This window comes from Chenopodium album, chromosome 1 (assembly GCF_948465745.1).
Source record: "Chenopodium album chromosome 1, dcCheAlbu1.1, whole genome shotgun sequence".
NCBI classification, from domain to species: domain Eukaryota; kingdom Viridiplantae; phylum Streptophyta; class Magnoliopsida; order Caryophyllales; family Amaranthaceae; genus Chenopodium; species Chenopodium album.
Window position 1 is genome coordinate 78931643 of NC_137834.1, and position 16298 is coordinate 78947940.

The 16298-nt window shown below is 34.7% G+C and overlaps 1 protein-coding gene and 1 long non-coding RNA gene across 2 annotated transcripts; both read left to right on the plus strand.

The window, feature by feature from the left end:
* Positions 1-502: 502 nt before the first annotated feature.
* On the plus strand, positions 503-1957 carry LOC145607006 (uncharacterized). The gene is made up of 3 exons (XR_014105484.1): positions 503-658; positions 798-1249; positions 1712-1957. It is a non-coding gene; the product is annotated as an uncharacterized LOC145607006 (long non-coding RNA).
* A 1889-nt stretch (positions 1958-3846) lies between these two features.
* On the plus strand, positions 3847-9674 carry LOC145636092 (uncharacterized). Its single transcript, XM_081687549.1, has 3 exons — positions 3847-4024; positions 4084-5937; positions 8110-9674. Exons 1-3 carry the CDS (start codon positions 3847-3849, stop codon positions 9672-9674), a joined length of 3597 nt encoding a protein of 1198 aa, XP_081543675.1.
* Positions 9675-16298: the final 6624 nt, after the last annotated feature.

Sequence of the window (16298 nt, forward strand, 5' to 3'; positions counted from 1 at the left end):
GACTGAATTTCGTCGGAATAGTGGTTCCGACAGAAATTCTGTCGGAAAAGGCCCATTTTCCGACAACCAGTTCCGACGGAATTTCCGTCGAAAACGGGTTTTTCGACGGAAAACGGGATGTTTCCGACGGAAAATTTCCGTCATTATTTGGCTGTTTTCTAGTAGTGAAATTAGGAACTGAACTGAACTGATTGAAGCTGAACTCACTAGTGGAAAAAATCTCATTCGTAACAGGCTATTTGTAACAGGCGAAGTTCGTAACGGGCAAAATAGTGTCCGTTACGAATACTATATTATTCGTAACGGACAAATTAGTGCCCGTTACGAATAAATAAGTATTCGTAACCAACACTATTTTGCCCGTTACGAATATTATATTATTCGTAACAGACACATTGTGCCCGTTACAAATAAATTAGTCCAACTAAGCCCATAGCCCATTAGTTATTACGATTAGGGTTTCTCTCCAGCCATCAACCTTACTTATTGGCCTCACCCCTCTTTATCCTCTCTCCTCTATCGTCACTTCCACTCACTCTCTCTCTCTCTCTCTCTCTCTCTCTCTCTCTGTTGCTCACTCAATTTCTCTAATTCTCTCATCTCGACGGTAAACCAAGGTAATTAGACCATTGTTTCTCCTTCCACATACAATACCAAGGTAAATTTTTCTCATTTTTCTATTTAAATTCCTCAATTTTTGGTGTTTTACTCTCAAATTAGTTTTTTGGGGATTTCATGGGTTTTGTGGGTTTGTGAGGGTGGTGTTCATGGTCGAATCTAACTTTCTTGATTTTTAGGGTGGGTGTCACGGGTCAGAACAGTTGTGTTTGTGGTGGTCGGATAGCTTTGTGGGTGTAAATATGGGTTTGTGGTGTAAATCTGGGTAAGTGTACGGCGGTGGTGATGGTAAGTGTACGGCGGTGGTGTTCATTCATTTTGTGTGGATTTTCTCGTTCATAATTTGTAGATCTATAGTTGTTCTTTTGAATTTTGAGGAATTATGCATATTTGTGTTATGATTGTATTATGATAAAAAGGGATTGTTCTCAACAGACAAAAAATGGCTGTAAATTTGACATCGAAATCTGCTATAATCGAGGTCTATGGAGGACACTTGAATCATTCTTTCTCATCCGAGAACTCCAACCTTGGAATTAAATTTGCTCACTTTTAGCCATTTCATCTCAATCTCACTTTCGTTCTTCAAAGCTGCGTGCTTTGCCTCAAATTAGAGCTCAAACTGTTTCAGGTACTATTTCTCTGTGTTTTTGGGTTTTTAGTAGTTATCAATTTTTCTATCTTGGGTTTTCAAATATGGGCAGTTTCTTAATCCTCGTGTTTGTTGGCAAACCAAGTTTTACAAAGTGGAGGCAATTAGTTTCTTTACTAATTACTATCTCTCTATTTCGATTAACAATTAAAATTAAAATTAAGAGCACCCCTTAATTCAATGCTATGGATTATACTGCAAAATTTTAATGGGATTCCTATAAAGAATGCATATCATAATCGCATTTCATTGACCGATTGAAAGGGGAATTATAGTTGATTAATTATAATGTGGTATATTAGAAGTATTTTTGTATATATATATTCATGTTCACTTTTTTTTTTTTCCTTACGGGCAGATTCAACTAATTTTTTAATTTCGATTTTTTTTTGTTTTTGTTTTTTCAATTATGTTAATTTTGGTTTGTTGAAATTATTGAAGGTGGAGCATATAATATCTACACAAGGGAGCTTAAGACTCAACGTATCGGACCACAAATGTTGGGATAAAACTTGTTTTGTTACAATTATGATTTGTTTTTGCTCTTTTATTAGTCTTAGTCTTAAGATGTAAACTTGGGACATTATATGAGCAAGTTGATAAATTTTGAAGTGATAATGAATATATTTTTGCTTATAGTATATTAAATGTGTATTATACTTGTGTAATAAAAAAATTATTTGTGTATTATACTTGTGTCATAATAAAAAAAATTATCTGTGTATTATACTTGTGTAAAAAAAAAAAAAACAAATTATCTCATTATTTGGTAAAATGATCCAGCATGTGCTAGCACGTGCTGGATTTTTTTTAATTGCATCAAACACTATTCGTAACGGGCAGATATAATGCCCGTTACGAATAACCCGTTATTCGTAACGGGCACATGAAACGCCCGTTATGAATAACTACTTATTCGTAACGGACATTGTAAGTGCCCGTTACGAATAAGTAGTTATTCGTAACGGACGGTGCTCGTTACGAATACTAATGGCCATCCGTAACGGCCTCATACGTAACGGACGCTGCCCGTTACGGATGGGCCCTTTTTGCCTGTTACGGATGGCCTTTTTTCCACTAGTGACTGAACTGAAATTAAGCTGAAGAAATTAGGGCATGTTCTCATTGATTGAAATGAGCTGAGCTGAACTGAACTGAAATGAATATTTTATGAGAGAATGAAATTAGGAGCTGAACTGAAATAATCTAATGAGAACAGACCCTTAGTAGCAATATTTTAAAATTGTTTTTATACAACTTATTAATGAGAACAGACCAAATCCCTTCACAGTTCCAGCCGCAGCGGAAGCCTCGGAAGCCTTAACCAACAACAACACCCAAATTAACCCTTTGAGTGGTGATCCGTATCAATTCGTTGCGGCTGCTGATCTGGCACCGGAATCAGGGATTCAGCTCGATGCAGACACAAACATGATAGAACTAACCCCGCATTATGGACCGGAAATCAAACGGTTGAGGTTCGATGTTCTTATGAGCTCGGCGATACAATTGAGGGTTGAACTCAACAACGAAATCGCAGGCAGAAGACTTGACAATTCCGGTTATAACCAGCGCTTCTTTGTTGAGTACGACTCCCAAAACAACCCTAGGGCGGTGGAAATCAGGGAACCTGACTCGCCGGAGTACGAACCAATGGATTTCCAAGGGGAGGGGGAGGAAGATGCCTTTGAAACAGGGAAAATCCCGGAGGATCCCTTTGCACCTTGGAATGGGGAAGTTCAGGTCGAGGTGGAAGAAGATAATCAGCTGGATCAGCGCAGCGTTGATGCACAAGCAGAACAGCAACAACAAACCCAGCCGCAGATAGAACGCCTTGAGGTTGCAATTTCTGGGAACAATGAGATTGAATCACCAAATCCGGTTGAGACAATGTCAGACAGTGCAGTGATCTTTTCCTGGTGGGATGCGAAAGACAGACGAGGAAGATCGATGAGGAAAAGACGATTCAGGAAAGGAAAGAACAAGAGACGTTTTAAAAGAGAGCACTGCCCTTTGAAGAGGAAATCAATCTCTGATCTTGACTTGGTTTCAATTCAATTTATAGAGGAGATTAAAGATGATGCTGACTCCTTTCTAGCCAGGAAAAAGAAGAAAGGAAAGGGCCTTAATTGCGGCGGACCCCCAGAGGCTGGACCATCTTCTTCCAATCACGGGCCTGGGCCAGGTCCTTTTTTCTCTTTTGATGCTTGCATTTCTCTAACTTATGCAGGTGATGGGCTTGCGGTGGTTGACCCAATTCAACCACCTCCCGCTCAGTGATTGGGCTCTTTTGGAATTGTCGGGGAATTAAAAGCCCAACATCCCCGATAATTCCTAAGCTTAGAAGACTTGTTGGGTCTTTTGGTCCGGACTTTATCTTTCTTGCGGAAACTAAAAGTAATCCGGATTTAGTTTTTAATCGTCTTAGAAGTTTAGGTTTCAATTACTTTAAAGGTGTTAATCCTAAGGGTCTTAGTGGGGGACTTTGGCTAGGATGGAAAAACAGGTCCCTTTTTAATGTTGTCTTCACGTGTGTTAATTTCATTGTTGTAAACGTTAATGACGGTATTAATGGAATGTGGAGACTGATTTTGGTGTATGGTGAACCGTGCACTTCTTACCGTGGCGGGGTTTGGGACTGTCTTAATCAATGGACTAGTCCTTCCTTAAATATCCCAATTGTGATAGTCGGGGATTTTAACCAAGTGGACTCACATTTTGATAAAACAGGACAAAACGTTTCGAACATTAGAGGTGCTAACATCTTTAATGAATGGAAAGACCTTAATATTTCCATGACTTAATATTCCAAGGGCCTAGATATACTTGGTCAAATGGAAGAGAGGGTGATGATTTAGTCCTTGAAAGGCTTGATAAGGGGTATGCAAATTCAAGGTGGCTAAATTTATTTCCTCACTCGATCATCTCCCACCAACTGATCCAAATCTCAAATCATGCACCAATTGTTCTCCAAACTCAACCAAGGCCCAAGAAAAAGAAAAGGGGATTCAAACTGGATAGTTGGAGCCTGGAGTATCCTGCTTGTATTGAAGTGGCTCGAGAAAGGTGGAACAAGGAACAAAGGGGTTCCCCGATGTACCGCCTTGCTAGGAAAATCAAGGAATCAAAATTAGGGATCAAGCGATGGACTCTCGACAAGAGAAGTGAATGGAATGGGAATTGGGACAAATTTGAGAGTGATCTACTTGAGGCGCAACTTCTCCTTGAAAGTGAAGGCAAAAAAGAGGATTTTTTAAGAATTAATAAACAGCTAAAGGAGTACTCAAAGAACATGGCCTGCTTTTGGAGACAGAGGGCGAAGCTCAACTGGAGCTACGCGGGGGATACTTGTTCTAGGTATTTTTTCAACTTTGTCAAAGGAAGGAAAGCACGGAACAATTTGCAAGCAATTAAGGATGGTAATGGTGACTGGGTCACGGAAGAGGAGCAAATAGCAGAAATAGCGACAACCTATTTCAAAGCCCTGTACTGTGTGAGCGAGAGCTCGACCTCGGCCAACCAATTTTCTGCAATCCACAGAGAGATAGAAGTGGAACAAGGTACAAGGGGTATCACTAAGTCACTTTCGGAGGACCAAAAAGATCTGCTCTCAAAGCCGTACTCGAGCAGGGAGATTAAAAACGCGCTTTTTGCTATGCAACCATGGAAGGCGCCAGGCCCAGATGGAATTTCGGCTGGCTTCTACCAAAGGAATTGGAACTGGGTGCAGGAGGATGTCATTAAAGCGGTTAAATCAGCCTTATCCTCAGGTAATATTTTACGTGAATTTAACTTTACCAACATTGCCCTCATTCCAAAGTGTGATAACCCAGATTCCATGGATAAGCTGAGGCCTATAGGACTGTGTAATGTTATTTACAAGATCATATCAAAGTGTATTACTAATAGGCTTAGAAAGGTCATCAATGACTTGGTTAGCCAATTTCGAAATGCTTTCATTCCTGGTAGGGCCATCTCGGATAATATTTTGCTTGCGCATGAACTTTTGGAAAACATTAGGAAAACTAAGAAAGGTGTGAAAGGGAAGATGGCAATTAAAACAGACATGAGTAAAGCATACGATAGAATTAAGTGGGATTTTCTAGAGGCAGTTTTATTCAAATTTGGCTTTCCCACCTTAATGATTAAAACCATCATGAATTGTGTCACCTCTGTTTCGTTTGCGGTGATAATCAATGGTAGCACCCAGGCCCCCTTTAGGCCGTGCTATGGTCTTCGCCAAGGTGATCCCTTATCACCTTATCTCTTCATTTTATGCATGGAGGGCCTGTTTGGTCTAATTAGGGATGAGGAAAGATTGGGTAATATTGGAGGACTGAAGGTATCTCAAAGAGCTCCAAAAATTAGTCCCTTATTCTTCGCAGATGACTCAGTTTTCTTTTTACAAGGGAAGAAGAGTAATGTTGTGGCCCTTAAGGATGTCCTTAACAAATACTGCAAGGCCTCGGGCCAAGTGATCAGTGAAAATAAATCTATCTTACTGGCTAGCCCAAACTCAAGAGAAGAAGAAGTGAAGGGGTTTGGTGATACTCTGGGCATCAGAGTGAGCAACAATTTTGGGATTTACCTGGGTATTCCGGCTGACTTTGGATCCACAAAAAAAGAAATCTTTAGTTTCATGATTGAAAAGGTTAAAGAAAGGCTCTGTACTTGGAACTCCCTTTTTCTCTCCTCTGCTGGAAGGTTAACTCTAATTAAATCTGTTCTCTCTAACTTAGGAACTTATGTGCTCTCGGTTTTTAAATGCCCAATGAGTATTCTAAAAAAAATCAACAGCATGGTAGCTAAATTTTGGTGGATGGGGAAAAGGGAAAACAAAGGAGTATTGTAGGGAATAATTTCAAGCCTTTAAAATCCCACTAGCTTGAACCCCACTGTGATCATACACTAAAGTACGGTGGCGTCCAAAAGGGAAGAAGATAGAGCAAAAGAGTCACCAACAAGTTTTTAAGGAACTTGTAAACCGTTCACGAGGTGAAGGTTACACCCCTTAACGATCCAAGAGATCGTCAACTCCATAAGGTCTAGAACCAAATAAGGGTTCGGGGATGATGGTACAAATCCAACCTAAAAGAGATTGAACCTACCCTAATAATAGGCCTCTACTTTATTCTGATCGTATTCATGTGCGCTTTTTAATTAACATGCAATCAATAGGTTAACCCTAAACCTGTTTAATCTATGTTGGTTGAATATAATGCACAAACAAATCTATTATTGGCGATCACTTGAATTATAATCACAATTAACCTAACAAGATTATTAATTATCTTATTAAGCGTGATTACAAGTACCAAATTCCCTTTAAACATGCACAAAGGTGATCAAGCAATAACAAATATAATCAAGCAACAATAATAATCATAAATAAAATAATCATGAACCATTATTATAACAAATTATAATGACCATGAACAATAACGAATATCATAATCATAGCAATCATAGTTAATAATAATCATAATAATATTCATGTTAAAGCATAAAAGCAAGATCCTAGGCATGATACTAACAAGATTAATAACAAACCTTAGCATGACACTAAGCAATAAAAATCAAATCTTTAACCCTAACATGATACTAGCAATCATAAATATTAGGAAGAATATAGGAAGCATCGTAACAATCATATTTAATATTAAAATTACCCTAGACATGATACTAGGAATATCATAATAACAATATAAACATGATTTCTACATCATAAATCAATTAATCAATTAAAGTACTTACTTTGATGCCTCGTACCTCTTTCTAATAACAAAATACACGCGTTAGTAACTTCAAGGAAAATAATAATCAAAACAATTAAATTAAATAATTGAAAGAGAGATTTGGGACCAAACCCTCAGAAATTAAAACCTTTCACGTCTAGGGCGAAGGCAACTTCGAATATGGCTAGGTGTTTCTAGATCTTGTGAATGCGGAATTTTGTATGAAAACAAAGTAAGAAAGAGATGAATGAAAGAATGCTAAAGAATTAATGATTGTTGATAAAAGCTAATTAAAACTAATTGTTAATGAGAATTCGTCCATGAAAACAGAGTTTTTGATACGATATTTATAGAGAAAATCAGCCAAAAAAGGTAATTTAACAAAACAGAGTCTGACGCACGCAAAACAAGGTTGGCGCCAACCCTGGCTAGCTGGCGCCAGGCACCAGTGGCTAGCGCCAGGCGCCAATGGCTAGCGCCTGGCGCCAAGCCTGGTTCCAGGCGCCAAGGCCTAGGGTTGGATGCCAGTCTTGATTTTAACGCGTTTTCGAAAATCCGATAAGTTTACCGTACTGGAGGATAAAATAATATAATTTCTTCGAAAATGCTATTTGATTTTGATTAAAACTCTGAAAAGTCAACAAAGTCAACGTATCAATGCTAATTGAATTAGGAATGAAAAGAACCTTCTAGAAGAATCTAGAAGACTAAAACCATTCCTAATTGCATTAGGAATGATAAATCATATTAGGCCCTCCCCAAGATCATTGGGCCGTACATAAAGCTCAAACCGGGTCCAGTTTAGTAAATTGGCCATAACTTCCTCAATATTCATCGGAATTGGGCTTATAATATATCGTTGGAAAGGTCTTTGCAAGCCCCATCCAACTACACTATTATTGGATCCATATCATGGACCAACCAAACTGGATTGGCTGTTTTCTTAAAAATAAAGTTTTCAAAAACAGAGAGAAGAGAAAAGAAATAAAAACTTTCCGCAACACTAGACCTTTCCACACTTTCGTTTCATTCGATTATGATTCGACGTGAAAGGTACTCATCACTGAGTTTGGTTTTGGGGAGATACAAATGGGTGTCTACAAGTATATTGGAAGAGCTGGAAGCATTTAACTGCTCCTAAAAAGGAAGGGGGTCTCGACATTCTTGATGCAAGATATTTCAATCAAGCTCTTCTGGCTAAACAAGGTTGGAGGATCATCACGAGGACTGAATCACTACTCAGCAAGGTTTTCAGAGCAAAATATGGAATAGAGAAGAAAAATCTGTTTGAGAGCAACTGGTGTAACCACAATCTAGGTTCATGGGGGTGGAAAGGGATAAGATGGGGTCTTCAGCTCCTTAAAAAAGGCTGCTTATGGTCTATAGGGAATGGGTGTGACGCTAAAATTCACCATCCTTGGGTTCATGGGAATATATCTGGCGGAAATGATGGTTTTGCCACCTCTAGCACTGCCAATGTGAGCTCCCTTATCAGTGAAAGTGGTGGCTGGAATCTGGAGGAATGCAACCTACTCTTCGATCATGACACAACTGAAAAGATTGCCAAAATTCCGATAATGGGGAGAGGTTTTGAGGATTTACTTATCTGGAATGGGGAGAGCAAAGGTGAGTACTCTGTTAGGAGTGGTTACAAGTTCCTACATCACCTAAATTGCCAGCAGCTTGATCCTCAAACCCCTACCAAGATCATAAATTGGAAAAGTTTTTGGAAATGGTCAGGCAGCCCAAAACAAAAGATTCTGCTTTGGAAAATTTTTAAAAACGCTCTGCCAGTTGGTAGTGAAAGAAGAAGACGAGGGCTGGGTACGGATCACTCATGCCAACTATGTTTTAGCATGGATAACATGGGAAGTAACCACCTAGAGACCTTGGAGCATCTGTTCCGAGATTGCATCTTCGCTAGTCATGTTTGGAAAGGATGTATCTTGGGCATAAATGCTGATCACCAACAACACATTCCTATTTCTACCTGGATTCAAAACTGGCAGAAGATTCTATGCGACAAGGCGAGGGGTCTAGAGGCAAGCTATCAAGTTTTTCTAGCTGGGATTGAGGGCATTTGGGAAGCTAGAAATAAAATGATTTTTTCGAAAGTATATCAGAATGCAATGTCCACTATTAAGAGGGTGGAAACTAGGAGTTTATTCAGGAACTGGAACAGCTGTGGGACTATTGCAAGTGACACAGAAGATGACAAAGCTGGACCTCCGGGCTTCAACAACAAACACAGCAACAGGGAGGATGAAGGGCCCAGGAGGGTTGTCTCCTTGATCAAGGGTACCAATGACTGCAGGCAGGCCACCTTAGATATAGACTGTATTAAGTGCAGGTACAAAACGCTTTGGAGATGGACTATCGAGTTCACAAATGGAAGTTTTGTGCAGGGGGAAGGTCCTGAGCATTCAAGTGACAAAGTGCAAAACATGGTCAATACTATGCAGGATGGGATAAATGAAGCTCTCTGCAGGAAGATATGGCACCTTCGAGTATCTGCTAAGGATCACAGAATAGCCAGTTGGCTGCAGGGAGATTACAATGGAGCTCTGCAAGTGAGAGACAAACTAAGCAGCATCAGAAATAGCCTTTGTAATTTTCATTGCCTTAGTGTTTGTATTACTGCTAGGAAGTGTTTTGGTTCTGGGGATTAACTCCCTTTTGCTCGGCTGCCAAAAAAAAAAAAAAAAACTTATTAATATTAATTTTGTAATATTTGGATCAAAAGTAAACACTATTTATTGAAACTTAATTTTACTGATTGAAATTGTCGTTGCTAATTATCTCTAAACTCTAATGTTCTCCATAATTAAGTCTTTAAGTTGAAGCCCTAGAAAAGTAGAAAGCCTGATATTTGTAAGACCCTGTTCACTTCACCTTAAAAAAAATATTCAGTAAAATTTCACTTCAATAAAAATAATTTCAATTCAATAAAAATAAGTTATGTTCAGTAAAAATAATTTCAGTTCAGTAAAAATAAATTCAGATCAGTAAAACTCAGTGAAGAAGAAATATAAAGAGATTCAGTAAAAAAAAAAATTTCAGTTAAGCAAAAATAATTTCAATTCAGTAAAATTAATTTATGTACAGTAAAAATAATTTAGTTCCGCAAAAATAATTTCAATTCAGTAAAAATAATTTCAGTTCAGCAAAAATAAGGTGAAACTAACGAGACCTAGCTCCTTAAAATTTTACTTGTTGAAATTGAATTGGTCGGCTTTTGCTAATCATCATGTTAATTGCTTGTTTTGTTTATAATAACATGTCATCAATTCCAATACAAAGTATATGTTAATTTTTATGATATTTAAGAGACGCACAATGTATGGTGATTTCAGTAGCACAATATATTACTCTCCGGCTCTTCGTCAATAATCTTAATTTTCGATCTCTTCCTTTTTGTGTCCCTCAGCTGGTTCTTCCCCCCACAAGACCACTACACTTTGTTATATACACCCGGGTGGTCGGGTGTACCGTACATCGAGGTCATTTGCTAATTTCAAATAATATTTTTACTCATTTGTTGATTGAATGAGCAAATAACCCCGGGTGTACATAATAGGCTCCCAAGACCACAAAGTGCTAATTCATTAATGGTTATCTGCAAGTTTTGAATGTTTTATATTTCACAAATAATACCTCAAAATTACAGATAACCATTAACGGAAGTAGTATTATTTTTACTACTTTGTTGATTGAATGAGCAAATAACCCCGGGTGTACATGATAGACTCCCAAGACCACAAGTGGTAAATTCATTATGCCTAGCTTGTTTTTTAACCATAGGTAGCTCATTGCTGCAATTGGAAGTACATTTACCATTTTTATTTTTGTAAAGTGACCTCTAGAACAAATGTTACGAAAAGCCGCCAACTAATCTTTGATTGTGTGTGCCATCTCATCATTAGTGGATTCACATTTGACTGATTATATTGGATTTGATTTTGATCCAGTGTGCTGGCAAATGTGATTTACTTTTATCATTATTTTTTTTATGCAAACTTTTATCATTATTATAAACTGTAGGCATAGTTGCACAAGGTTAATTACAAATATTTTATAGTAAGTTGCTAGACCTTTTGATTTATTTCCGTTACTAATGTTTTATTTTTCTTAGTCATTTTTTTGTTACTACTTTCATAAGCCTCTTAAAGTTATAGCTGTATACAATTTGACAAGATCGGTACACTGTAATACGTGTTTAAAGTAGATAATCTATTTATTTTACGGAACAATTCATTTAATTGGGTAATTTAGAGCTTGATGTACTCCCATGAATTAAATAGTGTGAAACTAATTGTATTTTTTTTTTTTTTGATATCAGCGTATGTTTAAATTTTATGGAGATATTTACTTGATTAGTTTAATTTGGTAGCTATTTTAATAGCTAAGTCATCAAATCGGCATTTGGTATATAAATTCCTTTGTTCTATACGTTTTATTTTAGGTTTTTATCTCGCGTGAAAGAAATTGTCAATTTATTATGACTCCTTTGTAATTAATTAGATAGCTAGTTACTTTAGAGATTAGATATTCTAGCAGTCTAGCTAGGGCTTGAATTGAGAGAAACACATAACATGATACATGCAAAATTGCAAAAGCAAGAGAAGTTTTTTGTGCCTTGCTACATTACATAAACATTAGTTGCGTACAATTTCTAGCAAACTATTTTGTGCCTTTTTCTCATGATTCTAATTTTCTTTTTTTCAATTATTATTATTGTTTTTTCTACTTTATTTTCTTGTGTTGCCATTAATTATTGTTCAAACTAAGAAAGCTAGTCGGACATGACACATGAGAAATTAACTAACAAAAAATCAAAATAATTCTAGATACTTATTATTCTAAGAGACAACATGGTTTGGGGCAGCAGCACCTAGGGCACCTACCTAACATGCACAAGACTTTGCTTATTATGTTCTCACTACTTCAATAAAACTACAATTACCAAAACTTATCCTTAATTTTAATCCTATACTTAACTAGGTCAATGTTAATTATCTTTAGTAGTAATATTTTATTACTTCGTATTATTTTCATTCTAATCTACTTGCATCATTTTTATATTTGGTGCATCAAAATTATTTACTTGTATCATTTCCTTTTATCGACATTTTTTCCTCTCTATTTTTTTTTTTCTTAAATCGAGTCTCATCCTCACCAGCTCAATTTGTTCTCTATACTTTTTCTTATCTCATAAATTTATGTGTACATAAATGCTTACAAGATAAGTAAATTGAGACGGAACATATTTTATAAGAAGATAAACCCAAAAAGATGTAAAATACCCTAATTGTGCAAGCAAATGGATATTAAGATATAAAGTTGCCTAAAACTAATAAACAACACCATCGACTAGTCAAAAATAATGGATCTCTCATTCTCATGTATCTTTAACCAATAGTCTATAGTTCTATTATGTATGTAGTCTATGTACTAACATATTTATGTGGTAAAGTGTTATAGTATTATAGTGATTGGAGTACATTTTAAGAAGAAGATTCCAATTGGGAATATCTATATATTACATGGAAGAGTAATGATATTGATTTGGCCTTAATACAGCCACTAGCTACATGTCTAGGCTTCTATATAAGTGGGGTCCTTTTTACCCTATATTGGGCTCAAGTTGCTTTTGTTGACCATAAAATATCTCTTCTATGTTCTTTCGTCAATGGTATTCTTGTAGAAATGGTCTTCTTTCTTTGTGTGCAATCTTGAAAGGACTTATATATGTTTTAAAATTAATTAGGTTTATTTATTGGGCTTGTTCATTTGATCTCTTTACCTGAATTTATTTGATTTGAATTTAAAAAAACCCTATGTTATATATCGACTCTACTTTTTACTGAAATCTAATTAATTATAGTTAATTCTTTAACTTTATTTTTTTATAAAATGAAAAAAACACGTCACCTTAAGGTCCTAAATATTTTCTACGTTTATATATTATATAATTATGATATTTGGATGTGATGATCAAAACATGTTATTCGTAGTTATAAATTACGTAGTAGTTGAACAATTTTATGTTTTTCTTACTAATGTTATTTTATTTATTGATATCAATTTCATTCTCAGCTAGCATCACATAATTTTTTTTTGAATAGTTGATTAATAATATATTTTATTTATTTATTTTTTTAAAATTAAGCTGTAGGTTTCACTAGAATCTTGCTAGCAAAACATCATAACTCATTATCAAAATGAAAGTGTCTGCAATAGTGCAAGATTGCCATTGGTTGACAAAGGAATATTATAAAAATGGATCGTGAGACCCAAGGTACCTTCAATTATCTAAGGACAAGTGTATAGAAAAATAAGAGTGCACTAGTACAATTTTAATGTTTCACGTACAACTTGTCTTGCATTAAGTCTTCTATTTGTACGTCAAAGTAAACCTTACGGCTTGGAGTAATAAAATTAAGAATTTTTACCTTAATTTTCACTCTTTCTTAATTAGTTTGCCTAATTTTTTTGTGCTATTTTACAAGTCAACTACTTATAGGTTTACTTTGGATTTCACACTCTTCGAGGTCTTTCATAAGTAAACTATAATACTTCATATGTACTCCGTAATACTCTATACTACATGCTTAGTAATTCTTAAATTTAACTAAGTTATTAGGCCTTGCTGCAGCAATAAGATAGAAATACTCCATATATGAAGATTTAAAAAACACGTATGATTCATAATATTAAGTTAATAAAGCTTTGTTTGGTAAATAGATTTTTAAAGAGCTTTTAATTTATTGAGTCTATTAAATATATTATGAAAAAACTAATTTGAGTGTTTGGTAAAACAACTTTTTGAAAGAGTTTTTCTCCTTTTGAAAAAAACTCAAAACAGGAGTTTCATTTTAGGTTATTAACAATTAAGTTTTTTTGGTTATTTTATTAACTGAAACAACTAATAATTAACAACTATATACCAAACACTAACACAATTAATTATTTACAACTAACCAGTCAAACCAGGCCAGCTATATCAGTCAACTAGCAGTGATTTACCGATCAAGGCTTAGAGCTATAAACATTAAGGAGTAATATTTTTCATAATATTAGTTGGAGAAGATTTTGCGTTAGACCGTTTCACGTGAGTCCGGTTTATAGTGCACATTCCCATCCTCATCCCCCTGCTTATAAATTGATATATTTTTTTTTTTTCTGTTTGTATGACCGGACTCACGTGAGTCTGTTCTACACAATACTTTTCCTATAGTAGAAGCTAAAATTGTATTCATCATATGTACATTGCTAATGCTAATGCTTCTTACTAAAATTAAAATTGACAACTTAGTTGAAATTTCTTATTCTTTTTTCTTTTTTTGGAATTTTCTCCAGCCCTTCTAGAATTTCAAATTTTCTTGATGGCACAATATCAACCTAAGTCTCTTTAATGTGACTCTTTAAGTGGGCCTAAATGTCCTCCGTAAAATGTCATATTTTGAATACATTGTTCATTGTCCAAGTAAGATACTCACATAGAAATAGAGTAGGCACTTTGACAAATTTGATGAGATTGGGATTTATGTTTTTTCAGAAAATAGTAATACATCAAATAAATGGAGTAAATAGTAATACATCAAATAACTACTATATCAATTATGCTAAAGTACAGTTTGAAGAGTTTAGATACGAATTGAAGTGTATTCATATACTTTGGAAAAAAAAAAAAAAAAACACTCCTTTTATTATTATACATAAAGTTATGTACGGATTGACATAAATAGAAACTTGTCCTTGATGAGTTTGGTTTCAAATAACACTATTGATAGAAATTTTCTATATATGTTGATTTTTCCGATGCATGAACTCAATGAGTAAATCTAGCCACTCATCCTTTATGTTGTCAATATATCGCAAAATTCATCCTCATTTCAATAGAAATCTGTCCATTTTGGGATATTGAAAAAAGAATTTAGTGAACATATATAACATTTAGCGAACATAACACAATTCATAATACTAACTACATCTATGATAAGAAACTATTGTATTAAATTAGAAGAGAACTTAATTTGCTTGTATATACTTTATTTAAGTAATTAAATTAGTTAAAAAATAAAATAAAAAAGGATTATTACTTTTTAAAATATATTTGTAATTTTTATTATAATATAAAAAGTTAAAAGTTAAGTAGTTCATGAAAAATATGTAAAAATTTGTTTATGATATCTCTAACAAAAACCATCCCACAATTATAGTTTTGTGCAAAAAGAAAGATATACTTCGTAATAAAGAAAATAATGCTTGTATAAAAAAAATTATACGTAGTACGTAGATAATAGGAGTAATAATAATACCAACAATAATGCTAATAATAGTTGTAATTTGATAAGAAGACAAAAATTTTGGGAAACACAATGCATATGCATGATGAAAAATGTAACATAGAAGTAAGCAAATGAAAAGTAATAATCAAAGTTTGTTAATGCAAACAACAAAAAGTTCCAAGTGGATAATAAAATATGATGCACATGGAAAATTAAATAAATCATGTTATATAACCTATGGTTATGGGAGTATCTTTTTTATAATATAAGATTATTATTATTATTATTGTTATTATTAAATAAATTAAATTTGATCCATACACGTGAAATAAGGACATAATTTGCTTTGTAAGCATCATCATCTATCTTATTAGTCAATTGGGTCATCATCCAATTATTAATTTAATTTAATTTAATTAATTAAAAAAAGTACATCGGGTTATGTTGTTGACATGGCACGCACCAAAGTTAGGGAAGAAAAGTCAAAATTGGGTTGGGCCACTTGGATCAGTTTTTTGTTGTTGCTGGGTTGGCAGTTGGACCTGATAGGTCTGTTTTTCGTCTGTTGCAGATAAACCTGTTTTTTTTTTTAAAAAAAAAATTAATTATTTTTAATAATTATATTTGTATTTTATTGGGTTAATAGAATAAAATAATGGTGATAAAAAGTAGTACATCATCATCTTTATTTTCTTATTCTTTAGTCAATGTCCATCTGATTTTTTTGGCTTACATAAGATTATGTTAATGTTTTATGTTATGTGTGTGACATGTAACTATCCTGGCATTATTTTGAAAATTCTCATTTTAACCAAATTTTCCACAATTTTGATGGTTTCATACTAGGGCATATGTGAGAGGAGTGAAGTGTACTAGTTAATGCTTTTGTTGACCGATTATTTGAGCTATCTGAGGAAGGTGAAACGTCGGTGGAAAAAGATCCAAGGAGGGAGTAATTAGGAATTTAGAGGATAGTATTATTTACGTAGACTTGGGTTTAAA

Bases quoted from the DNA above. Each gene is read 5' to 3' on its own strand.
- LOC145636092 (XM_081687549.1), top strand. From the start codon at position 3,847: ATGTGGAGACTGATTTTGGTGTATGGTGAACCGTGCACTTCTTACCGT. The intron at 4,025-4,083 runs GTGCTAACATCT...TAATATTCCAAG, and splicing joins AAACGTTTCGAACATTAGAG to GGCCTAGATATACTTGGTCA. The intron at 5,938-8,109 runs GTACTTGGAACT...GGTGTCTACAAG, and splicing joins AAAGGTTAAAGAAAGGCTCT to TATATTGGAAGAGCTGGAAG.